Below are 26,401 nucleotides of genomic sequence, written 5' to 3'. Positions count from 1 at the left end.
TCTCCTCCCTCTCGTAGGAGAACAAAAAAACCAAAATTAAATCTGTACAAGAGAAAAACGAAACAGGAAGAGAAAAACGAAGAGGGGGATGTTGACGTGACAATGACAAAATCCGGATGAGATGGAAGGGGAGACTAACAGTAACAACAGCAACAACGACGACGACGACGACGACGTTGTTACAGTGGCAGTGGTGGCCACCACCGGTGACGTGTCCGGAGAAAATACGGGCCCACTCTCACTACTCCGGAAGTTTCCAAACAATTCATCCTCCAACAACAGCAATAATCTCAACCAACTCGCTCCGGCGACGCGTGAACTCTACGCTATGACGGCGGAGTCGTTGAAGAGGCTGTTGGTTTCGGAGCTTTCGTTGTGGTCCGGGGACGTGGAAACGATGGTGGCATCGGCGAACAGGGCTTTCGAAACCTTGGATTGGCTTCAACCAGACTGCACTGAATTCTACGACGCCGTTGGGGATCTCCTCTCTCGTCGCGCTCAATTCTCCTCCTTAGAGACCGAGCTCCGAACCCACCAAAACGAAGAAGAATCCGACGCCGGCAATTTTCAAGCTCGGTCGAAAGAAGCGCTGGAAGCGCTGGCTAGGTCCGAAGCCGAGTATAAGAAAGCCGGAGAGCTGGTTAGTTGTCTGAAGAGTCGGGTTTCGGAGATCCGAGTGGTGCTGAAAAAGCTCGAGGATGAATCGAAGAGGGAAGAGGTGATGCTTGTTGATCGGAAAAGAGAATGGGACCAATGCGTTGAGTCTCACTTGGCTATTAAGAAGGAAGAGAAAGAGTTGGCTGAGCAAACGGAGGAGAAGCAAAAGATCATCAAAAAGATCAAGCAGCTTCGCGATGAGGCCGAGGCTGGTGTTCCAGGCTCTATAAAGGCTTTGTCTTCTCTCTGCTAAATCAATGTAATGTTACTCTTATCTCTCCGAATTCTGATAGTAACTTATTTGAGCAATGGCTACTTGGCTAGAGTCTACCAACACTGGTTGAGTTTGTATGTAGCGTTTTTGAGTTTAAAATGAGTGGTTTGTAAAAAAGTTACGAAGAGTTGTAGTTGCAAAATAGAGTTTTGAGTTTTAAAAATTGCTCTTTTAAGCTCCCAAAACATCTAACCAATCAGACTCTACCTCTATGGGAGGTAGAGCTCATTACAGTGTCATTTGAGGTGGAGCTCATTGGCAAAGATATAATGATTTTTAGTGTATATTTGCTTCCCTATCTATGAGAGAGAGAAAATAAATTGGGGGGGGGGGGGGGGGGGGGGTGGTGGTGGTTCCATAAGTTCTTTGTAAACTCTGCATACAATCATCAAAGTGAAAATACAATTGTCAAAGGGCTGTCTTTACAGCTTAATATGATAGAGAGCCCAAGTATGCCAAAATAGATACAGTCAAATCGAATGGTTTGCTCTTCAGTCCATTCAAAACACACACACACACACACATAGGTATTACTTCAATCTGATGCTCATTTCAGATCCTGTTAACTATTGCAATTTGGCCCTAACCAGGGGCCTGCTGAATACAAAACATGATGGATTTATTTGTGTCATCTGTTTGAATCAGTGCTGATTTATATAAACATTTTTCCACCTGAGTGCTGAAATTGAAATCACTGACATGATATTGCAAATTTCTTTATTCCTTTGTTGGGAGGGGAGAGGGGGGCTAGTAAACGTTTTAAAATTTGTTATCACAGAAATTGTATGTGCTTAATATATGAGAGATGAAATTGTAATTGACTTCACCATTTTTTGTATTTTCTAAGAGAATTGACTTTGCTATTTTAGATTCCTCTGGTGCCTTTGTTTGATAAGTACTTAAATTTCAAAGACCCAAAATTTCCTGAGGATGCTTGAGGGGTATTCGCATGATTAGAAGAGGAAGTATCAATGGGTGCAGGGTGGGTTTGGCCATCCCTAGTTGTAAGTAGCAACTAGCAACATGCAGTAGATGTGATCTCAGAAATTGTAGACAATGTGGTACAGTTTCTAGCAGTTTACATTTGGATTTACACCTATTCATCTGCAATGTACTTTGTGCTTTTTCACAGGTTGGTGGTGATCGATGGCATCTTGGCTTTAGCAGCTACTACCATGTTTTTGATTGCTTTTTTGATAGAGAGATGGCATCTTGTGATAATATCTATTTTCTGCTTTCTTTTTATATAACTCAAATAACTTGGATAGTTGGAGAGTATAGAGGCTTCTCTTTCTCAGGCTTGTACTGGGAGATGTGCATAATGACAATTTTTTGTAAACCTCTCTTTTGTTAATGCAATCTCTGACTGTTAGTTCTGGTTTTCTGCTTTAGTTTCTGCCGTGGATGGATATAGTTTATGGTAGACAGATTAACAGTATACAAATTTTACTTTTGATTCTTTTTAGCCCTAGTTTGAGTTGGGAGGACAGGGATTCAGGGAAGATTATTGTGGATGGCAGAATATATTTTTTGATATCTTGAATGCCCTGCAATTTGTAGTTTTGGACCTTCTAGGGGCCACTATTTGTTGAATGCGAAAGCTTGCTATGTCTTCTATATATAAAAAGAGTGAATGAGTAAAGCTACAGTATTTTGTTTGGTTTAGTCAAGTGGTGAGCCAAAACGGTGCTGTTTCATTAAAAAATAAAATTTTGAAAAACCACACAGCACACTGGATGAAGCCACAAGCAAGAGAGAGGAGATCGAGTGAGGCAAAATTGCCAATTTTCTTTCACCAGATAGTGATGATGGTTTTCTTGAAGGTTGAGAGAAGGAAATGGAAAAGCAGAGGACTGGTTTGTGGCCTAGGTACACGACAGGTATTTTCTCTCTCTAAATTTCTTGATAGTTTGGTTGATATCTATCTCTTTTTTATTATTTATTTTATTTTTATACTGAGATACTGATTTCAGAAAACTGGTAGTGAGCCTTTTACATATTTGATGAAAGCTTTGACTCAAGGATAGGAATTTCGCCAAAACCCAATTCTCTGAAATTTCTGTGGGTTTTGTCATTCTTGTTTTAGATATCCTTCTTTAATCTGTGTTGGTTTTAGGTATTTGAATTTTGCCTGAATTTTTGTCTTCATTTTCACTTCCTTGCAACTTTGCAGTGGTTCCATTGCTGATCTGTGAGGAAATAGTAGAGTAATACAAACCAGAGTTTGCGTGTGGTTCCATTTTTATATTTAAAGCCTTAAGATTTTGGTACACAGAGAATTCCATAAACCCAGAGAATCCTCCAAATCCATAGCCCAAAACCTTATGACAACACTATGTTCAACACTCCATTGATATCTCTAAGATGTCAATGGAGTACTTCTTTCTCTTCTCAAATTATCGTTATAAGGTATATTTCTTCCTTGCTCATCTCTTTATTTAAGATGTGAAAAAGTTTCTCACTTTTCAATTAAAAAAGGTGCAGTGAAACAACGCGCCTCAAAGCAAATATTTGTTAAAATAGGAGGGAGGCTTTGTTCTTCGAGCTATGAAAATGGTGGAAAATTAGACAAACTCATATGCGATTAACACTAGAGACAGTGTGATGGAATCAAATCTCATGCTAAGTTGAGTGAGCTCTAAACTTAGTTCCTTGAAATTTTGGTATTCGATATTTCAAGTTTTTTATTTATAGTGAGTCTGAACTTAAATTATTTAATCTTAAAAAAATAGATGTGTATTAGCTTATTTTATTGTTAATGAGCTTCTTTTTTTTTTTTTTTTTTTTGGGACTTGTATGGGAGAAAAATTGGTACCCAATTATATAGCTACGCATATGATAATTGTTCTTGATTTTACCTATTTGAAAATTATGTATTTTGATACAAACCCCATGGTTTTGGGATTAAGATTTTATAAGTTTACCAATATCTAGAGAAAATTGCAAGACTTTTATATAACTTGAAGTGAAAAAGCCCTATGATGTCAAATGTGATATGGAATGATTATATATTTATTATGATTTAAGGACTTAATTAAAGTTTAATGTGCCTTTATTATTAGTTTTACCATCCCAACCAAAAGAAAATATGGGCAAAAAAAAAAAAAAAAAACTAGAATCAACTACATTTACCTTGTTTAAACCATCTTTGATGACGTTATCCCACCAAGAAATGGATGGCATGGTATTCCTCATAAGCTAATTAGTCTTTGTCTTATTTTATTATTTGGGAAACACTTTTTTTTTTTTTTTTGATAGGTAATAACAATCTTTATTGATAATAAAAGTAAAATGAATTTATGATAGTCAGTTCACTGCACAGAAATGAATACAAACCATTCAAATGGAAAAACTAACAGAATTAAGGAAGTCAAACAAAGAGAGACAATGCGTAAACTCCCAAATACGAGATCACTCAAACAAAGTCTTAAGTAGTAAAGACTTCACACAATCTACAAGTCTCTTAATTTCCTCAAAAGTTCAGGCATTGTGCTCCTTCTAGGTTAACCACATAAGACACGCTGGTACTATATTCCAAACATTTGAAGAATGAATTCCCAACCAATTCCACCATGCAAAGGGAAGAGAAACAAAAGTCGTTGGCATCACCCACTGAACCCCAAATGAAAGGACTTCACTCCACAAGGTATGAGCAAACTTACAATGGAGCAATAAATGGTCCACAGTTTCCTCTTCACATCGACATTGACAACACCAATTAATAAGAGGTAAATTCTTCTTAACAAGGTTGTCTATTGTAAGAATCCCACCCCTAGCAGCTGTCCAAAAGAAAAAAGCTACCCTTATAAGTATCTTAACACACCAAATGCTCTTCCAAGGAAAAGATATTTACGAAGCTTTCAACAATGAAATATAGAAAGAGTGCACATCAAAAACACTACTACGATTCAATTGCCATATCATGGTCTCATCACCCCTTTAGGTAACTTGGATGAGATATGCACAAAGAAATCATAAAAAATCGTTGTCTCCCAGTCCTGAAATTCACGATGTAAAAGTAAGTTCCAGCTTCTACCACCCCCATCAGGTGCAAAATCAATTATATCAGAAATCGTAGCTTCTTTATCCACAGCAACAACAAACATTTTCGGATATAAATCTTTCAAAGCATTAGGGCTACTCTAAGGGTCATGCCAGAATCTGATACAAAAACCCTCATCCGTTGCATACAACACATGACCAAAGAAGCTCTCAGCCCCCTTCCTAATGTTCTTCCACATGCCACATCCATGTGTCCCTCTAACAACTCTAGTACATCATCCCCCACTGGCCTCCTCATATTTGGAAGCTATAACCTGCCTCCATAAACGTGACCTCATTCCCAAATTGCCAGAGCCACTTCCCAAGCGAAGCTTGGTTGAATAGCCCAATCTTCCGGATCCCCAAACCATTTGTCTCCATTGGCCACACAACCTTCTCCCAAGCAACAAGCAAAAATTAAAGATATCAGTAGATCTCCCCCAAATGAAATTCCTTTGATTCCTCTCTAATCTATTCGCCACATGTTGTAGAATAGTAAACAAAGATAAATAATAAGTGGGGAGGCTTGATAAAGTACTCTTCAATAAAGTAAGTCTACCTCTTTTTGACAAATATAACAGCTTCCAACTTGAGAGCTTTTTTTCCATCCTTTCAATGATAGGGTTCCAAATTGAAGAATCCTTATAATGAGCCCCCAAGGGCATACCCAAATAAGACATGGGCAAACAGCCAACTTTACAACATAAAATACGAGCTAAGGCATCCAAATTCCCAACCTCACCAACCGGTGCAATCTTACTCTTACGAATATTTACTTTCAAGCCTGTGATAGCTTCAAAGAAAATTAAAACCATACAAATATGTAATAATTGTTCCCTAGATGCATCACAAAAAAGAATAGTATCGTTAGCAAACAAAAGGTGAGAGATATGCAAACCTTCACCTGCATTGGGGCTTGCTTGGAATCCACTGAGAAAACCTCCCTCTTCTGTCTTTTTCAACAACCTACTCAACACTCCATTACCAACAAGAATAGGAGTGGAGATAAGGGATCCCCTTGGCGGAGACCATGAGAGCTACCAAAGAAACCAGCTGGAGACCCATTAATAAGCACTGAAAAGTTAATAACTTTGATGGTTTTAATGTTTATGTTATTATGTTTTTGATTGATTTACTCATTTATAAAAGTGTTTAGTTCTGTATAACATTTTGATTTATCGTAGACTCCAAGCACGTTAAATGCTTAATATTCCCTGCGAACTAATTCACTAGTTTTGTTTTGCCTAAAATCAATCAATCTCATGAAACTACCTTAGACAATTAATTCTTGAGTTTTTATTGTTAAATCATCCGACTAAGATCATCCTTCATATGAATTTTAGTTGAGATATAAAATAAATATTGTTAAGACTACCAATAGTTGTGTTGTGTGCGGATCCCTAAACTTTAGCGCGTTAATATATTGTTATTTTCTCTCAATTTAAATTACCTTTACTAAACCATCAAAAATCTCTTCAATTAAACTTTATTATTTTAGTTTTATTCTCTTGTGGTTTGCTAATCAATTCCCTTTCCCTGTGGATTCGACCTCAGGCTTACTGAGTTATTACTTCGCGACAGTCCTGAACATGGTAGCATTATTTAAGTCGCAGCAGTCTGTACTTGACCTTGAGCAAACTCAAATTTCAATTTACCCTCCGTTTCCCCCCATTTTTCACTAACTCCAAATCTATGACCCTTATTAAAGAAATTTATAATTTTAATACTTTCATTTTTTTTATTTAATCACGGTGTCAATTTTAAAAAAAATTTTAAAATCATAATTATCAATAAACATTCATCCATTCTTTTAATTAAATTCTTGTTTTTCTTTTGTGTGTGTGTGGATCTTTGTTAGAAATTCCTAAATCTACCATACCTTCACCCACCCAATTTGTAGAAATCGGAAACCTTGCTCACACCTAGTCACTTAGTACCTAGGGGGGAGCCATTAGGCCACAAAGTTCAAGTGAAAATAAATTCTTGTCTAAAAACATATACCAATGGGATTTTCGAATTAGAATTAATTTATCATGCCCACATCGTTTAGGCTTTAAATTACAAGGGTCTACTTTGACTGTACAAATTTGATCTTTGCGCTAGGTTTCTTTGATCATTGCATCCAATGTGTCACTTTGATCGTTGTGAAATTCAATGTTTTTGTAATTGATTTTAGAAAAAGCTTGAATGACATTTACTATTTCCTAAAGGAAACTTAGGATTTTGACCTCAAGAGGATCCCTGGTTACAAAACGAGGCGTTGACAAAATGATTCTCAATGGTATAACTGGGAAGGTGAAAGTCATTTTCAGATAAAGGAAGGTGAATCGGCGAGTATATGGACAATTACGATAGGCCGAATATCCATCATCTTATTTAAAGATATAGGTAAATTTTGGTTTAAAGGAATTCGTTTATGCTAACAAAACACTATTCTAAAATTGAATAAAAGAGTTACCAGAAACAATGATTAGAAATGATGATACTTTGTGATTGAGACTACCTTTGTTGTTATGAGAATAAATATGTTCGACTACAATATAATCATGATTATTACACGATGACATAAAATTTTGCCAGTTGGTGGATTGTTTGATAATTCATCAATCTAACCTTCCACCCCATTTTTTAATGAATGTCATGTGTCATTCTTCATTGAAAAGAAAATAGGCACTATTCATTCAAAATCTACCTTGTAAAAGGTTTTACCAAGTTATTCATTGTAGTCTTAACCTTCACAAGAGTATTAAAGAATTATTTATTACTTTTTTAAATGCACTAGGAAATAAATTTTTTCCTAGTACATAAATCACAATAGATTTTCAGCAACTACTTCGTAGGACTTATATTTAAATTTCAACAAGAAAATTACCAAAAAGAAGTCATTCGAAAGGGAAATACCTTGTGATGGAGATTACCAAGGATTTTTTGACCAAATATAGTTTGGTTACTATAAAAATATATTACCTTTATTATCTAATACTTGGGCTTATAATTTATAAATAAGGTTTGTCAATAGTAGTGTGAACTTCAATCCAACAAGCTAAGTGAGTGATATAACAATTTGAATAAAAAAATAAGACTTAATTTTTTTTTTTATTACAAATGCAATTTATATTTTAATCTTAAATTTAGAATTGATTCTCTTAAGAAAACCTTATGTACGCAAGTATTAAAAAAGATTTTGCTAATAGAGTTCAAATCTCCCTTTTCATTATCATAAATTTTGAGTAGAGTTTATGGTGTGTTTTTGTGTTAGAACTCTTTTCCCTCTTTCTTGTGTGTGTTTGTTTCTAAAAAAAAAATGTCTCCCTCTTCATTAATAAATAAAGAATCTATTACCTACATAAAAGAACTAAATCAAAGTGTGTTATAGTTAGGCTTTAACATAGGCAAAGCGTTCTTTCACTGAGAATATGTGCCCATTTGGTTCGACTTTAAGGGGCCAAAACATGCGTTTTCTAGCCCAAAACTCAAAACGAGTGTTTGGTAAAAAATTTCAAAAGTGCGATATACAAATGTGTTATGAGTCATTGTTTTGTAAACACTTATTGGCAATATTTTCGCTTAACAAGATGCGTACTGAGAAGGTTAAAGCCCACTGATTAAAATAGAGGAATTTCACTACCATATGAGTGTAAGGGTGGCAATTCGTGTTCGCATGTCGGATTCGTGTCATGTACTCATGAGTATTTGACTATATGGATCAACTCTAACTTGACATGTTTATTAAATGGGTCAAGATTCCTCAACCCTAACACAACCCATTTATTAAACTGGTCAATCGTGTCGACCTGTTTATTAGATTTTATCAAACTTAAAAAATTAAAAAAACTAATTTTAGTATTAACCAAATTGATATGAATTATGAAAAGCCAAACAAATAAATATTTTAAATATAAAATTCAAAATTAACAAGTAATTGCATCACAAATAATCATTCAAAACTAAAACATATCTCAATATCACAAATAATCAATCATAATATGTCAAAGAAAATAAATCACAACAACTAATAAGTTTATATACCTAGGGTTTGAAGGGTATATTAGCAAAATGTCATTTAATTAAACAGATCAGACAGGTCAAACGGGTTCCATGTGATGAACACTAACCCAACCCATTTATTAAACGGGTCAATCATATCAATCTAAATATGATACAAACCCATTAAGCTTCAATCCATAACCTACTAATTTCATGTTGTGTTGTGTCAGGTTTGCGGGTGGTATCTAATTTTGCCACCTCTATATAAGTGTACTAGGACTTTTTGGAGAGTTTGTTTATTTAACAAATGACTTTTAAACTCAACCTTAAGTTTAGGTTAGACAATAATTGTACTTAGTACGTATCAAATCAAAATTTAAAAATAAAATAAAAAATTACTGTGTAGGTGCATATTATGCTTATTAATTGTATGATTATAGGGTTTAATATGTTATTTTTTGAAATCTTATGATTTAATTTGTTATTTTGAAACTATAGGATTTAAGATGAAAGTTTCCAAAAATACTAAAATTGGTAGCAATATTGGATGTTAAGACTAAATTGAAACCAATTAAAGGTAAGAGTTTAAGATGAAAGAAATTTTAAATTTATAGATTTTTTATGGTCTTTAAAAAGAATAAAATGCTAGAGCTACAAATTTATTTACAAATTATTAATATGGTGAGTGATTATTAGCAAGTATAAAAGTGGTATAAGTGACAAGTCTAGATGCAAACCAACAAGAATTTGCTATTTTAAGAATTTGTAAAAATATTGTAGAAAAAATTGTGCTTATAAAATCATTCTTATAAAAAAAATAACGACATTATTAAGGGAGCAAAGTGTAATTTTATATTAAAAAAAATTACTAAAATTAATACCTACTATATATTCTATTTTTTTTTTTAAATACTTGGTATATATTCTAATACTGAGAAACAAACACAAGACTGCAAGAGGAGTGATGAGTTTTTAACTCAAAGGAACACCACATTTTTAATGTTAGAGTTAATTTTTTTCCCTACGTGTCACTTTTTTTTTTATAATTATTATTATTTTGTCTTTAGAGTTTCTCAAGAAGACATGTAACAACTGTGTTCCTCTTACCTCATAATTCAAAAATCAGGAAAAAAGAGCTCAAATGGGTAGGCTGAAAGCGGGTCAGAGTATGTATAAGCCGCAACCACTCCCACAAGCCGTGAGAGTCAAACCCAATACCAAAACCAAAACCAAATCCCCTCCCTCTCGTACGAGAACAAGAAAATCAAAATTAAATCTATACAAGAGAAAGAAACAGAAACAGGAAGACGAAGACGAAGACGAAGAGGAGACTAACGGTAATAACAACAACAACAACAGCAACGATGACGACCTTGTTACAGTGGCAGTGGTGCCGGCCACCGGTGACGTGTCCGGAGAAGTTCCGGGCCCACTCTCACTACTCCGGAAGTTTCCAAACAATTCCTCTGCCAACAGCAATAATCTCAACCAACTCGCTCCGGCGACGCGTGAACTCTACGCGAAGACGGCGGAGTCTATGAAGAAGCTGTTGGTTTCGGAGCTTTCGCCGTGGTCTGGGGACGTGGAAACGATGGTGGCATCGGCGAACAGGGCTTTCGAAACCTTGGATTGGCTTCAACCAGATTACACTGAGTTCTACGACGCCGTTAGGGCTGTCCTCTCTCGCCGCGCTCAGCTCTCATATTTCGAGACCGAGCTCCGAACCCACCAAAACGAAGAATCCGGCGCCGTTTCGTCTTTTCAAGCTCGGTTGAAAGAAGCGGTGGAAGCGGTGGCTAGATCCGAAGCCGAGTATTGGAAAGCCATAGAGCGGGTTAGTGGTCTGAAGAGTCGGGTTTCGGAAATCCGAAAAGCGCTGAAAAATCTCGAGCTTGAATCTGCGTGGGGAGAAGAGGTGGTGCTTGCTGATCGGAAAAGAGAATGGGAACAATGCCTTGAGTCTCACTTGGCTATTAAGAAGGAAGAGAGAGAGTTAGCTGAGCAAATGGAGGAGAAGCAAAAGACCATCGAAAAGATCAAGCGGCTTCGCGATGAGGCCGAGGCTGGTGTTCAAGGCTCTATAAAGGCTTTGTCTTCTCTCTGCTAAAACAATGTAATGTTACTCTTATCTCTCCGAATTCTAACTTTTTTTTAATTTATATATATAAGCTGTTTTGCAACGGTGTTTTGAGAAAAAGTTACGAAGAATTGTGCTTGCAAAGCAGAGTTTTAGGTACTAAAAATGTTGTTTTAAACTCTCAAAATGCCTAACCAATCAAACTCTATCTATGGGAGGTAGAGCTCATTATAGTGTCATTTGAGGTGCAGCTCATTGTGGGGGGTGGTGGTTCTATAAGTTCTTTGTAAACTCTGCATACAATCATCGAAGTGAAAATACAATTTTCAAAGGGCTGTCTTTCCAGCTCCAGCTTATTATGATAGAGAGCCCAAGTATGCCAAATTAGATAAGAGTAAAATCGAATGGTTTGCCCTTCAGTCCATACAACACACACACACACATATAGGTATTACTTCAATCTGATGCTCATTTCACTGTTAACTATTGCAATTTGGCCCTAACCACGGGCCTGCTGACTATGAAAATACCAAGCACATCTAATGGAGCATTGGAGCTTTAGCTTTGACCTTGCTGAATGCAAAACATGATGGATTTATCTGTATCATCTATTAGAATCAGTGCTGATTTATATAAACAATTTTCCACCTGAGCACTGAAAGTGAAATCACTGACATGATATTGGGAGTTTCTTTATTCTCTTGTAAGGAGGGGAGAGGGGGCTCTGCGTGTGCAGGGGGGGCTAGCTAAACGTTTTAAAATTTGTTATGATCACAGAAATTGTGTGTGCTTATTATATGAGAGATGAAATTGTAATTGACTTCACCGTTTTTGTATTTTCTGAGAGAATTGACTTCACTATTTTAGAGTCCTCTGGTGCATTTGTTCGATCAGTACTTAGATTTCAAAGACCCAAAACTTCCTGAGGACACTTAAGGGGTATTCGCACGATTAGAAGAGGAAGTATCAATGGGTGCAGGGTGGGTTTGGCCATCCCTAGTTGTGAGTAGCAACTAGCAACATGCTATAGATGTGATCTCAGAAATTTTGAACAATGTGGAACAGTTTCTAGAAGTTGACATTTGGATTTACACCTATTCATCGGCAGTGTACTTTGTGCTTTTTCACAGGCTGGTGGTGATCGATGACAACTTGGCTTTAGCAGCTACTACCATGTTTTTGGTTGCTTTTTTGATAGAGAGAAGACAGCTTTTGATAATATCTATTTTCTACTTTCTTTGTATATAACTCAAATAACTTGGATAGTATAGAGGCTTCTCTTTCTCAGGCTTGTACTGGGAGATGTGCATAATGACAATATTTTGTAACCCTCTCTTTTGTTAATGCAATTTCTGACTGTTAGTTTCTGGTTTTCTTCTTCAGTTTCTGCTTTGGATGAATATAATGTATGGTATACAGACTAACAGTATACAAAAAATTTACTTTTTATTCTTTTTAGCCCTTGTTTGAGTTGGGAGGACAGGAATTCAGGGAAGATTATCGTGGATAACATATGTTTTTTGATATCTTGAATATCCCGCAATTTATAGTTTTGGACCTTCTAGGGGCAATATGTTTTTTGATATCTTAAATATCCCGCAATTTATAGTTTTGGACCTTCTAGCTAGGGGCCACTATTTGTTGAGTGCTAAAGCTTGCTATGTACAATGCTATAAGTTAAAACTCTCTAAATTTAAATAATAATAAATATATATATATAGTATAAATGCGATTTATTTATATGTCACTCTAGGACAAAGTGATATTATATGGGATAACTTCGCATAAAATTTCACAGTTTAGAAAGAAGAAATACTAGCAAAGAGGAATCAGATAAATTTATGCTTGGCAAAAATGAAAATTTTTACCATTGTTGAAAGGCTTTGCAAATGGAAGTGACGACATTGTCCTCAAACCCCTTACTCGAGTGGTGGCTCATCAACAACATCATTATCATTATCTTCTACTAGTTGCATAATAGATAATTATTTTGTAATGGGATAGAATTAAAAAAATAAATAAAAACAACGACAACAAAACGTAAAAGCAAAGAAGATAGAATTAAAAATTTTAAAAAAAAAATGCAAATAAGATAGAATTAAATATTATTTTGTAACAACCTACGTACGTTTTTTTTTAGACTACTTTTTTTTTTTTATATAAACTTCTTCACAATATAAAATCCTCTATATATATATATATATAGTTTTTTTTTTGGGTGTATTCTTCCTTTTTACTATCTGAGTATTCTTCCTTTCTACTACCTATCTTATAATTTTTTGTTGTATTCTTCCTTTCTCCTCTCTACCCTATATCTACAATTTATAGATAGGTTGAAATTCCAAGTTTTTTACAAATTGTGCTTGTCGGGAGTTGAAGATTAACTTACACGACCATGGAGAATAATTTCATTCCCTAAGGGATTATAACAATTGTCTATAGCTTGGTTCGTTTTTCTCTAAAATTTTGTCTTTTTTAAGGGGAAATTGCACATTATCCACCTATGGGTTAGCCCGTTTTAACATTGCATACTTGTGGTTTAAAAGTTGTCACTTAACCCACCTGAGTTTCAATCTTTTAGCAACTGTTACCACCTCTCCCTTTCCACCGTTAAAAATAGGGGTAAATATATCTTTTTATTATATTTTATGTCTCTCTCCTCTTTTCTCTCCTTCTTCTTCTTCTCCACATAAAAACAAAAAAAAAAAACCCCAATTATCCTAAAATCTTCTAGATTAAAATAGAGAAACAAGTCAACAACAATAGATAACGTACAAAAATGGATTCGTAAGTAAGGTAAGTGAAGTTAACATTATCGTAAATCATCTTCTTCTTCCTCTTCATGTTCTTCTTCAAGTTCTTCTTTTTCCTAAGGTTAGGGCTATGATTACAACAAGAAGGGCTTGAGTGGGATTCCATTTCCACTAAAGAAGTAAAAACACAAAACCCAATTTCATTTGGAGGAGAAATGGTTGAAAGAGCTAAAGAAATTGAAGTAGGTTTGAATTTTTTGGGTTTAATGGATTTGTGGGTTCAAATTTTTTGGGGTTGGTTTGAATTTCTTTTGGGTTTGATGATTTTTGAATTTGCTTCAATGAGAAAGTCTAGGCCAAGTAATTTCTTTTCGGGTCATTTTTGAAATCCAGGTGTTTGAATTTTCTTTGATGGGAAAGCCTAGGCCAAGAAATCTGGGGTTGGGGCCATCTAATTATTTTATTTATAATTTTTAAACTGCAACAAAAAACTCTAGGTCTTCGGAAATTTTAGGAGAGCAAAAATTGAAGTTTCAAATAATGGGCCATCATGTAACCAAGAGGCTCTCAATATCTTTGTGGGTCTTCATCATTTGAGTTTACCTGTTGATGGGTCGACCATGTCGTGTGTGTTGAAGATCTATGGATGTTTGTTTGATCAAAACGTGGGTAGGCAGATGCATTGTCAATGTATAAAATCTAGGTTTGTGGATGATGTAAGTGTTGGGACTGCTCTTGTTGATATGTACATGAAAACTAAGAATGTTGGAGATGGGAGGAGAGTTTTTGATGAGATGGGTGAGAGAAATGTGTTGTCTTGGACTTCATTGCTCTCTTGTTATGCACGAAATGGGTTGAATGGTTTGGCCTTAGAATTGTTTTTTTTAGAGGTGTTTGATCCGATTTCTTTTATGTTTTTGAGATAAAATGTGTTTTTCTAATGGTAATGGGAGAGGTGGGTAACGGCTGCTAACATATTAAAGCTCAGGTGGGTTAAGTGACAACTTTTAAATCACAGGTAGGCATTGTTAAATCAGGCAAAACCACAAGTGGGTTAAGTGCAATTTCCCCCTTTTTTAATCTCATAGACATCACACCTTTTTTTCTTGGGGTTATATACGTCGCATTTTTTTTATGATAGCTTATAAAGTTTCAATTGTGATGTAATGGTGTGGAATGTTTTCCCTTTGAGTAGATTATATAGCAAGCAAAATATTTGTATCATTTATTTTTTCATCACATGATTGTTTGTTGTTGACATCATTATTCTATTGTGGATTTAATTTGTTGTGGTTTTCATTTGGTGATGTAGTCTATCTTCCTTAAAAGCAAAATTTGTTTCCAGCATGATATTGGATACAGAAGACAGAGGGATCTAAAAAGGTTCTTATATGTGGGCTAGCTTATAATAATTGGCTAAATTAGAACGATTAGTCCAAACCTCACTATTTTATTTTTTTAATGTTTAGTAATTTGGGTAGTTTATAATTCTTAACTATTAAATTAAGTTTACCACTTAAATATATTTTATTATTTAATTTTAATTAAATTAACAAAAAAATATTTAGTTTACACATGATTGCACAAGCATAATATTTTAAGAGCAACTTTCCAATATGGAAGAAGAGATAAGAATGATAGAAACATGTTATTTGTTTAATTAAATTAATTCTATCAAACTTTGATAGGTTTCTCACTATTGTTTTGAATATATAATTTTTATGTATATATATAAAAGTAATCTTAATTATATGATTTAATCTCAAATTTTAATATTTCACTCACCTCAAATTCTATTAAATGTCTCAAATTAAATAAATAAAATACTTCTACTTTGATTATATACATGTTGCAAAATTAATTTGGTTTTGTCGTGTAACTCACAAATTAGTTAGTCACAAAATATCACAAATTAATTGAGACCCGTTGACGAGGCTAGTTTTTATCCAGCTACCAACAGTGTAAGTCTCTCTCCAAACAATTTAAACCCCGGCCCTCGACCTCGAGTAACCATTGCCGAGGTCAGGTGCGTGTCCGGCCACCAACATTACTTGACCTTGTGATGGTTCCGCTTATTACCTCTTAAAGTCAATTGCCGTACTACTTTTCTAGTTTTATATAACTCCTCCTCCGGCGGTGGAGCAATGGTTCGCGTGAAAGTGGAGCAGAGTCTGAATGAGCCGCCATCACTACTAGGACCAGTCAGGGTCATCACCAAAACCAAAACCCCTCCCGCTCGTTGCTCTCGTACAAGATCAAAACCCAAGACAACACCGATGACGTGTCAATATGAGGAAGAGAGAGAGGAACACGAAGAGGAAGAGGAGGAGACTAGCAATAACAACAGCAACGACGACGTTTCAGATAAGGTGGGTCCCACCGTTGACGTGGCAGTCGCGCAAGACGTTTCGGGCGGCGGCCCACTCTCGCGTCTCCGGGAGTTTCATAACAGCGACCCCTCCAACAGCAGCAGCAGCAGCAATCTCAACCAACTGGATTCGGCGGCGCGTGAACACTACGCGACGGCGGCGGAGTCGGTGAAGAAGCTGTTACTTTTGGAGCTCTCGTCGGCTCGGGACGTGGAAACGATGGTGGAATTGTCGAACAAGGCTTTCAATAGCTTGGATTGGCTTCAACCGGACTACTCTGAATTCTACGACGCCGTTAAGGACGTCCTCTCTCTCCGCGCTCAACTCTCCTCCGTCGAGACCGAGCTCCGAACCCACCAAAACGAAGAATCCGACGCCGTTTCGTCTCGCTGCGATGTTGAAGTTCGGTCGAAAGAATCGATGGCAGCTCTGGCTAGATCCGAAGCCGAGCTTGGGAAAGCCAAAGAGCGGGTTAGTGGTCTGAAGAGACGGGTTTCGGAGATCATGGACATTTTGCGAAAGCTTGTGATTGAATCTGCTAAGGAAGAGAGGGTGCTTGCTGATATTGAAAAAGAATGGAACCAATGCCTTGAATCTCACTTGGCTATTAAGAAGGAAGAGAAAGAGTTAACTGAGCAAGTGGAGGAGAAGCAAAAGGCTGTCCAAAAGATCAAGCAGCTTCGCGATGAGGTCGAGGCTGGTGTTCAGGCCTCTATAAAGGCTTTGTCTTCTCTCTGCCAAAACAATGTAATGTTACTGCTAACGCTCCCAATTCTATCTTCTTCTTTTTTTAATATATACACACAATTGTTGAGGTTGCATATTGTGGGGAACAAAACAAGGACCAATATTGAGCGGATAGAATGTGTTTTTTCGTGTTGTGATTGTGTGTGATAAAAGTGGTGTTCATAGGGATGGGTTCGCGAAAGTGTTGTCCCTAACCAGGGGCCTGCTGACTATGAAAATACCAAACACGTCTAATTGTGCATATGAATAGTTCATAATGGAGTATTGGAGTTTTAGCTTTGACCTCAATGAATACAAAAAATGATGGATTTATTAGTATCATCTGTTAGAATCAGTGCTGATTTATATAAACAATTTTCACTTCTGAGCAGAAAGTGAAATTACTGACATGATATTCAGTTCTTTATTCTTTTGTTGGGAGGAGAAGAAGAAGAAGAGAGAGAGAGAGAGAGAGAGAGAGAGAGAGAGAGAGAGAGGAAGAGGGGGGTGCCTAGCAAAACATATTAAAATTTGTGCTGTACTTATGATCACAGAAATTTTGTGTGCTTAGTATGAGATGTGCAATTGTATTTGACTTCACCCTTTTTTGTATTTTCTGAGAGAATTGACTTCGCTCTTTTGGAGTCCTCTAGTGCCTTTGTCCTATAAGAGCTTGGGTTTCAAAGAGCCAAAACTTCCTGAGGAGCCTTGAGGGGTATTGGCACAGTTAGAAGAGGAAGTATCGTTGGGTGCAGGGTGGGGGTGGTTGTAAGTAGCAACTAGCAACATGCTGAAATTTTATACTGTAGTTGTGATCTCAGAAATTATGGACAATGTGGGTACAGTTTCTAGAAGTTGACATTTGGATTGACACCTACTCATCTGTAATGTTCTTGTGCTTTTTCACAGGTTGGTGGTGATCAATGACATCTTGGCTTTAGCAGCTACTACCATGTTTTTGATTGCTCTTTTGACAGAGAGGAGCCAACTTTTGATAATATCTATGTCTGATATCTTTGTGTATAACTCGCCAGATGAACTTGGATGGTATAGAGGCTTCTCTTTCCCATGCTTGACCTCAGATGTGCTGTGCATATAACAACTTTTTGTAATTTTGTTAATGCAATCTCTAACTGTTAGTTTCTTTGTTTCTGCTTAGTTTCTGCCACGGATGGATATAGGTTATGGTAGACAGTCTAACAGTATACAAATATACTTTTTATACTTTTTAGCCCTAGATTGAGTAGGGAGGATGGGGAAGATTATTTTGGATGGCAGAATATTTTTTTTGATATCTTGAATGTCCTGCAATTTATAGTTTTGGACCTTCTAGGGGCCACTGTTTGTTGAATGCTAAAAGCTTGCTATGTACTATTAGATAATCTAAAGGCTGTGTTTCTTTAAGTTAGACATCTTGTGTTAGTCATTTGTTTATTGCATTTTCTTATTGAACTCCAATTAAAAAAATTTCTGACTTCCCTAGTGAAATCATCCAATCCATATTAACTTCTGTTGATTTATATGATGAAATTACCCATTAGGGTGCAGCCTAGTTGTTGGAGGCTTGGAATAAGCTGTAAAATTAGACATTGTCGATTCGATCCCCACTAAGAGTTCCCCTGAGTTACCTAATACACAGTTCTGGTGGGTGGGATCGGGTATCTGTCCCTGTTGGGTGAGGTTTTTCATCATCATCATCATCATCATATATATATATATATATATATATATGTGTCAGTTTGAGACGAAGTGATATTATACTTGTGACCAATTTAAGTTCTTGGTCATTTTCTTTGGATGATGAACAACTTTGGATGTCACATTGAAATGATTCCATTATTCTTTTCTTTCTTCTTGTTGTGCTAGTGCAGTCGTGCCTCTTATTCTAGCAGAGGTGGTTTATGATTTATTCTATACATGTAACCTCTCAATCACAATGGTGGATCCCGCAGGTGAGTGAAGGATTACATTACATGTATAAAAAAATATATACATACTTTTTCCGTAGTAGAGGGCGTGCATGTCATTCTTGTGCTATGTAAGCTTGAGGATGTTAATGAGCACAATGGCTTGAGCATTTCAGTGTCATAGACCAATGCGATTTCAATAGATGTTTGTGTTTAACAGTATCTTATAAAAGGGAGTAAAAATTTGTGTTTTTATGGATTTAGAACATAGTGCAAAAAAGGTATAAACTAACTTGATTTTGTGGTTTCTCTCCACATAGATTTGTCTACGCAAAAAGTCATACCCTCACTGTTTTCTTTTCTTTTCTTTTCTTGATAATTCACTACGTAACTGGGCATGACTCTGCACTCGCTCTCAAATAAATCTTTACTATTTTTGTCTCTAAACTCGTGTCCTGTATGCAATTTAATTGTTTACCAGCCTCTTCGCTTTGATCAGAGGCTCTTTTTCATTTGTATTTCTATATAGGTAATGAACTTTTGTTTCCCTGACTTCCCCCAATGATATTTATTTTTACTTCTTTGTCACTAAAAGTTTCATTAATGAATAGTAGTTCACTAAAATTTCCAAAAGTTTCACTGGCTTAGAACGACATTTTCAGCTCTCAAAATATCTGGAAATCATTCTTCCATAAAATTAACAGTGGGGGTAGGTGGTATTTTCCAACCAAGCACAGTTTTAATTTGTTTGAAATGAGGATGAAAATATGAGGAAAATGTAGGTTAAAGATAAAGTTACAATTTAGCCCTTTTTCACACTCTCAGTTGTCTCCCCATCCTACAATTTATTGGCATCCAAACACAACTTCACAGTTTAGTTTAGAGAGAAGAAATACTAGCAGCGAGGAATCAAAGAAATTTATGCTTGGCAAAGATGAAAATTTTTAGCATTGTCGAAAGGCTTTGTAGACAAGAAGTGACAACGTTTGTCCTCAGACACCTAACTCATGCCGGTGGCTCAACAACATCATCATCATTATCTTCTAATAGTTGCAAAATAGATAATCATTTTGTAATTGTGGTATAATGTATAAATTGTTCTTTAAAATTTGTTGAAGATAATTCGTTCTCCCTAAAAATTAATTAATTTTCTAAATTATTTTATATCTTTTTTTTTCTATATATATCATTCTATTATTTTAGGTGTGTTTGATTGATATTATTCATTTCTGAGGTGGTTCATATTCTTCAAAATTGTATTATAGTGCGCTATGTTTTCCTTCTTCTTCCCCCCCCCCCCCCCTTTTTTTGTACAATTAAACTATTTAAGTTTCAAATAAATTAGCCAAATTCCTCATTTTCTTAAAAGTGATTATCATGATAATCAAAAAGCATAACAAAATTGTACTTGATACTACTCAAATAATTGATAGACACATTTAAATGTATAGCCAAATTTGTGTTTTTATATAAATTAAACTTCTCACTTTCAAAATAACTAAGTAACTAACTATTAACTCAAATAAAAATCAAATCAAAACTATAAGAGGGGGAGAGACTACTTGTGATGAGAAACTCTAAAACACAACACCAAAACATATTAAACCGAGATAGAATTAATAAAAAAAACACAATGATTCATCAACCTTAAGTAGAGTTGCAAGAAAGAATAAAAAACTGAGAGAGAGAGAGAGAGAGAGAGAGAGAAATCATTTTTTCATGAGAGAATGTGAAATGGAATAACAAATTTAAAGAAAATAAGATGAGAATAAGAAGAGTAAAAATAAAAAATATATATATAGTAATAAATACCAAATTATCCAAGTCATGTTATGTAATAAAATAACATTATATTCTTATACACTATCTTTATGATGCAATATGATAACATATAACGATCAAAGAAAAGAAAAAAGATGACTTAAAAACACTAAACTAAATCACATCAACCCAAAGTAGAGTTCTTAAGAACACAATAATTTATCAACTTAAAGTAGAGATGCAAGAAAAATAAGAAAATCCACCAAAAAATGAAAAGCATTGAGAGAGAGAGAGGAAAGAACATTTTTTTTTTTTTTTTTGTGGGAAAAATGTGCATAGAATGGAAGGTAGAATAACAAATTTATAATAAGAGGATGATAATAATATAAGCCAAAATAAAAGAAGATAAAAAGATAGAAGAAGAATGATATTAAGGTAAAGAGTAGTGAAAAGATAATAGTATATATGTTAGTTATTCTAGTCCACGGGATTTGGGACCAGAACACTCTTATTACTTGTACTTCACACATATTATGCATATATAAATACTCTTTTATTGTGGAGTGTTACATACACAATATACAGAATATGTAGTTTATTCTATGTCTCTATAATCATATTGTAAACAAATGAAAAAGTAAAAGGGAGTGAAAAGTATTGGAGAAAGTGTAACAATAAGTTGGAAAATTAATAAAAGAGAGAGACCGAGAGTTGAAAATAGAGCCAAAATAAAAGAAGATAGTAAATAGATAGAGGAAGACTGACATTAAAATAGAAAGGGAGTTTAAGAGTTTCCCAATTTTTTATTTTATTTTATTTTTCATCAATTTCTCTGTCTTAAATTTCATTCATTCCAAACATATATGGTCATTCCATTTACGCATGGATCCAAGGTTGTCAAAATCGGGATCCTACGTAGGATCATGAGAGGTAGGTGGGATCGTAGATTGTAGAATCGGATCGTAAATTGTAAGATCCTATATATTTTCAAATTTAAAGCAAAAAACACAATGATAATGACTCTGTTTGTTGAATAATCACGTAAATTGTGATTTTATCCATAAAAAATAAAAAAAAATTAAAAAAAATTTGCATCATATGATGCAATTTACATGTCATACATTGCTACGCTATACTAACAAAATAAATTTAGTTAAGTTTTGACCCAATGTATCTAAAAAATTCAATAAATGTTTAATTAGCAACCAAATACCAAAATATTTATCAACACATATGGAAATATTTTCCAAGTTTCAAGTTTAAAATCCAAAATGGAAACTAGCTAACTAAACTATGAAATCTAAAAGCAAGATGAATATTAAAGTGAAATGAACATTTAATTGTTCTCATTCTAGGTTTCCTATAACCATCGTCATAACTCCTAATCAAAATCATCCAGTTCATCATCTATGTAGACATTGTACATTTATACACTAGAGTTACAAAAGAGATCAAGATACAATTTTACACTCAACTATTCAAGTTATACCACTCAACAACAATTATAGAGCATGCTCAAAAAAATCAATCAATCAATATACAAAATACAAGCATACTAATAAAATTATATATAGGAAAAACATTTGAGTAATATTAGAACACAAATTAATATATTGATCAAACAAATTTAACAATATTATAGCTTAAAAGGTAGCAAAGTCAATATAAAATTTTCATTTAGAAATGACGAAGTATTTCTTCATTTTGATTACAAATGAACTAGAAACTAGAAAATATTTGCTTAGATTAAGACAATTATATAAAAATAAAATAAAAAGTCATATCATCACAACATAAAAAAATAAATACCCTTAAAACTTTATCAAAACCAAAAATTTAAGCCATAAAAAATAAAAACCAAAATTTGATGTTTTGGTAGGATCGATAGAATCGGTAGGATCTCCTACGATCCTACCATTTTTATGATCCTAATGCAACCCTAAACGTTTTAATGAGGTAGGATTGTAAATAGTGCGATCTTACCATTCAAATCATAATTTTGACAACCGCATGGATCAAAGCTACCTCCTCTTGGGAAGTAAATTAAAATTGAATACAGATGAAAGAACTAAATGGACAACCTTGAGGGGGAACTGAAGGGACAACTTGAGGTGTACAACAGGCTAGTGTGTCGAAAAAAAAAAAGACCCACAAGGGCCACAACTCATCCGCTAGAGCAATGGATCGTCAGAATGCGAACGAGACTCTGTTTTCGTCGCCATCAGTCCCATCCCCCAAAAAGTTGATATTCAAAGACCCTCCTGCAGTACAAGCTGAGGATGACTTGGTCGGAGAAGATACGGGGCCACTCTTCCTACTCCGGAAGTTTACGAACAACTCCCCCAACAGCAGCAACTTCAACGAACTCTCTCCGGATTCGAGTGAACTCTATGCTTCGACGGCGTTGTCAGTGAAGAAGCTGATAGTATCGGAGCTCTCTTCGTCTCGAGAGGATGTTAACGTGGAAACAATGGTGGAACTGTCGAACAAGGCTTTCGAGACCTTGGATTGGCTTGGAGCTGACTACGCAGACCTATACGATGCTGTCAGGGACGGATCTACGTTGGGGCAGAGGGGGGCCATTGCCCCCCACCACATTAATAAAAAAAAATAAAAAATAAAAAATAAAAAACTAGTATAAAAAAAATTAAGATTTGCCCTTATATATATATATATATATATATTTGTCTTTTCTCCTCTAAAATATTTAGATATTGACCTACAAGAAAATAAATAAAATTCATGCCCATTTAACTACAAAAACAAAATAAAAAAATAAATATGGACTAAACAAAAATCGCACACAAAATAAGAAATACTCATTTTGTATGTTATACTTTGTTGATGTGTTTTATAATATGAAATGTTTAAGAAATACTTATTTTGTATGTAGTATTTTGTTGAATATGAAATAGATGCTTGTTTTTATTTTCATAATTTTTTTTTTGGTTTTAAGCTTTGCCCCCCTCAGGTATGAATCCTGGTTCCGTCCCTGGATGCTGTTAGAGCTCTCCTTTCTCACTGTGCTCAACTTTCCTCCGCCAAGAGTGAGCTCCAATCGCACCAAAACGACAAATCCAATGCCATTTCGTATCGCGATGATCTTCAACATCGGTGTGCAGAAGCGTCTGAAGCGTTGGTTGGATCCTTAGCCGAGTATCTGGAAGCCGAAAAGCAACTTGGTGTACTGAACACTAGTGTTTCAAAACACCGAGAGGTGTTGCGAAAGCTCGAGAAGGAATTGGCACAGAAAAGGAAGGAGGTTGCTGTTCTGGAAGGGAAATGGATGCATTGCCTTGAGTCTCACTTGGCCATTAAGAATGAAAAGTATGAGTTTGCTGAGCAAGTGACGAAAAAACGAAAGATCGTCCAAATGACCGAGGGGCGTTGCGACGAGGTCAGGGCTGGTGTTAAACGGTGTAAAGAGACTTTGTCATCTCTCTGCTAAACCAATGTAATGTTCATGGTAATTCTCCCTAATTCAAAACCCCCAATCTTTTTTTTGGTTGCAAACTCTAATAACTTCTTTGAGAAAATGATAGAGAAATAATTCTAGAAAAAAATAATAATAAATTTTTTTTTCACAAAGCTGTGTCTTGAGGGAATAAATCATGAAATTGATTTATTTTAAGGAATGCCTTAGTGAATACTTTTTAAAAAAAATTTATGGGAAAAAAACTTTTTTATAATTTTTATATTTTCTATAAAAGTAATATTAAAAATTCTATAAAATAGGTTATTTGTTAATGCCTAAAGAGCATGTGTTAACCGACCCCTATTTTAAATAGATATCTTTTTTGTATTTTTTATTTTATGTTGTGATTCAAATATGATAAAAGTAGTATCCCTCGTAGATGTACCAATCACAATCACAACATGCCACTTAATTAAGTTGTGATTTTTTTTGGGGGGGGGGGGGGGGGGGGTGTCTCTAGCCTTGTTCATACTTATGCTCACGCTCATCTTTATTTGACATTAGTTTCACATAGATGTATCTTTTATCGACCAAAACATGTCACCTCAAAAATTGTGACCAATAGCTACTAGGCTTATGCTACATTAACTGTTGTAAATTCTTTTGTCATTGGTTGTGCTCCATGGGAAGGTCCACCTAGTCCTAATTTTACATGAAGTGTCACCATGCATGTACTTTTATTCATAGAAATTTAGTTCTTGATACTTAAACCTAAAATGGATAGGAAGATTATTAGTTTACATTTTACTAGCAATATAAATCTATAATTACCCAAATGTATATTCTCTTAATGATTGAGTTGATCGTTTAAGCTACGTTCCCAAGAATGAGGATAAAGAATACTTTCCTCCTCTTATTATTAGTAATCATACACACCTAGTGGTCTTGAATTCATTGCCTCACCGATCACTTCGTGTGCTTACATAAATAAAATTTTTAAGAAAAAAAAAAGTGTCATTTGAGTTAAGTTTATTGTTCAAGTGAGAAGATTGGTTGTGGGTCACCTAATAATATTATTGTACATTTGCTGTCCTATAATGTAGTTGAGTTATAATAGTCAAATACTCATTATTACACACTTACCATACATGTACTGTCACGTTAATTTTCAAAATGAAGTTTATACGGAGTGTATAATAGCAACTGTTTAATAAAAATTTTCAAATGTATGTAGTTTTCTTAAGTTCTTAGTCTTTATCCATTAATATATATACACATATATATATATATATATATATGCTTGATAGGGATTATATGATCAATAGGTTGTGTTTTTGTAAGTTAGGCATGTCTTGTCTTTGTTTGAAAATATTGCAGTTTCTTATTGAACTCATTATTTTGTTTTGAATTATTATAAATATGAGATGCAAGGAGGGGGTAATGTTCTATAAATGCCTTCTAAAACTCTACTTGCAATTGTCAAAGTGAAATTACATTGTTAAAGTATTGTCTTTCTATCTTAATACGATAGAGAGCCCTAGTATAACAAAATAGTTGAGAGTAAACTGGAAAAGGTTTGTTCTTGGATCCTATAATTTAATAATTGTGAATTTCATCATTTCAAGCATTTTTTAGTATAACTTCAACAGTTTGGTTGCACTTCAACCTGATGCGAGTTTCATATTCTTTGACTATTGCAATTTGCGCTATAGTTATGATCCAAATTTATATTGAAATCTATGTTTGGATGATTTTTGTGGATCTGTGAACAGTACAGTGAGACCCACTATTTTTCAGCAAAACGCAAAAACGCACGTTCTCAGTGCTATCCAAACAGAGGCTAGATATGAACTTGTATTTGGCTTTACCAATATTTGTATTTTTTCTTAAGAGAATTGACTTCACATTTGGAGAGCCCTCTGGTGTCTTTTTATTTGATGATAGCTCAGGTTTAGACACCCAAAACCAAAACTCCATGAGGAGGCTGGATGGGTACTCGAACAATTAGAACTTAGAAGAAGTATCATTGGGTGTAGAGTGCAGAGTAGCAAGTAGCAACATAGTAAAATTTTATACTATAGTTGTGATCTTAGGAATTTTAGACAATCTTGTACAGTTTCTAGATGTTGAAATTTGGAGTTACCCTTACTCATCTGCAATTAATGTACTTGTGCTTTTTCACAGGTTGGTGGTGATCGATGGCAGCTTGGCTTCGGCAGCTACTACCAATATTTTGATTGCTCTTTTGATAGAGGGAAACCGACTTTTGATGATATCTATTTTCTTCTTTGTTTTTATTGCACTTACCAAATGAACTTGGATAGTGCATGGGCTTCTCTTTCCCATGCCTCAACTGGAAGATGTTGATTATAACAGCTTTTTGTTAATGCATGTAATCACCATTCTCTTTGTTTCTTCATCATAACCCTTTTGT

General features: G+C 34.9%; 3 protein-coding genes and 1 long non-coding RNA gene across 9 annotated transcripts; 3 read left to right on the top strand and 1 right to left on the bottom strand.

Moving 5' to 3' along the window:
• LOC126694497 (uncharacterized) lies at positions 1–10,524 on the bottom strand. The gene is made up of 2 exons (XR_007645796.1): positions 10,434–10,524; positions 1–289 (listed from the first exon to the last, which is right to left on the bottom strand). It is a non-coding gene; the product is annotated as an uncharacterized LOC126694497 (long non-coding RNA).
• LOC126694496 (uncharacterized) lies at positions 122–2,308 on the top strand. Of its 3 annotated transcripts, none has more exons than XR_007645795.1 (2): positions 122–996; positions 2,064–2,308. XR_007645795.1 is itself a non-coding variant. In XM_050390817.1 (2 exons), the coding sequence occupies exon 1, from the start codon at positions 122–124 to the stop codon at positions 908–910; it is 789 nt and encodes a 262-aa protein (XP_050246774.1). In that variant the 3' UTR covers positions 911–916; positions 2,064–2,308. The 3 variants fall into 3 exon arrangements, 2 of the variants coding, with proteins under 2 accessions (XP_050246774.1, XP_050246775.1); XM_050390817.1 differs by having other exon boundaries at positions 122–916; XM_050390818.1 differs by lacking the exon at positions 2,064–2,308 and adding an exon at positions 1,801–2,057 and having other exon boundaries at positions 122–916.
• On the top strand, positions 10,073–26,172 carry LOC126694495 (uncharacterized). Of its 4 annotated transcripts, none has more exons than XM_050390816.1 (2): positions 10,073–11,072; positions 26,152–26,172. In XM_050390816.1, exon 1 carries the CDS (start codon positions 10,101–10,103, stop codon positions 11,064–11,066), a length of 966 nt encoding a protein of 321 aa, XP_050246773.1. In that variant the 5' UTR covers positions 10,073–10,100; the 3' UTR covers positions 11,067–11,072; positions 26,152–26,172. The 4 variants fall into 4 exon arrangements, with proteins under 4 accessions (XP_050246773.1, XP_050246770.1, XP_050246772.1 ...); XM_050390813.1 differs by lacking the exon at positions 26,152–26,172 and adding an exon at positions 12,167–12,404; XM_050390815.1 differs by lacking the exon at positions 26,152–26,172 and adding an exon at positions 12,145–12,404.
• Positions 15,704–18,034, top strand: LOC126694494 (uncharacterized). The gene is made up of 2 exons (XM_050390812.1): positions 15,704–16,905; positions 17,794–18,034. The coding sequence occupies exons 1-2, from the start codon at positions 15,934–15,936 to the stop codon at positions 17,809–17,811; spliced, it is 990 nt and encodes a 329-aa protein (XP_050246769.1). The 5' UTR covers positions 15,704–15,933; the 3' UTR covers positions 17,812–18,034.
• Positions 26,173–26,401: the final 229 nt, after the last annotated feature.

This window comes from Quercus robur, chromosome 8 (assembly GCF_932294415.1).
Source record: "Quercus robur chromosome 8, dhQueRobu3.1, whole genome shotgun sequence".
Lineage (NCBI taxonomy): Eukaryota > Viridiplantae > Streptophyta > Magnoliopsida > Fagales > Fagaceae > Quercus > Quercus robur.
The sequence above is the reverse complement of the archived record's forward strand: the minus strand, read 5'-3'. Positions and strand labels throughout refer to the sequence as shown.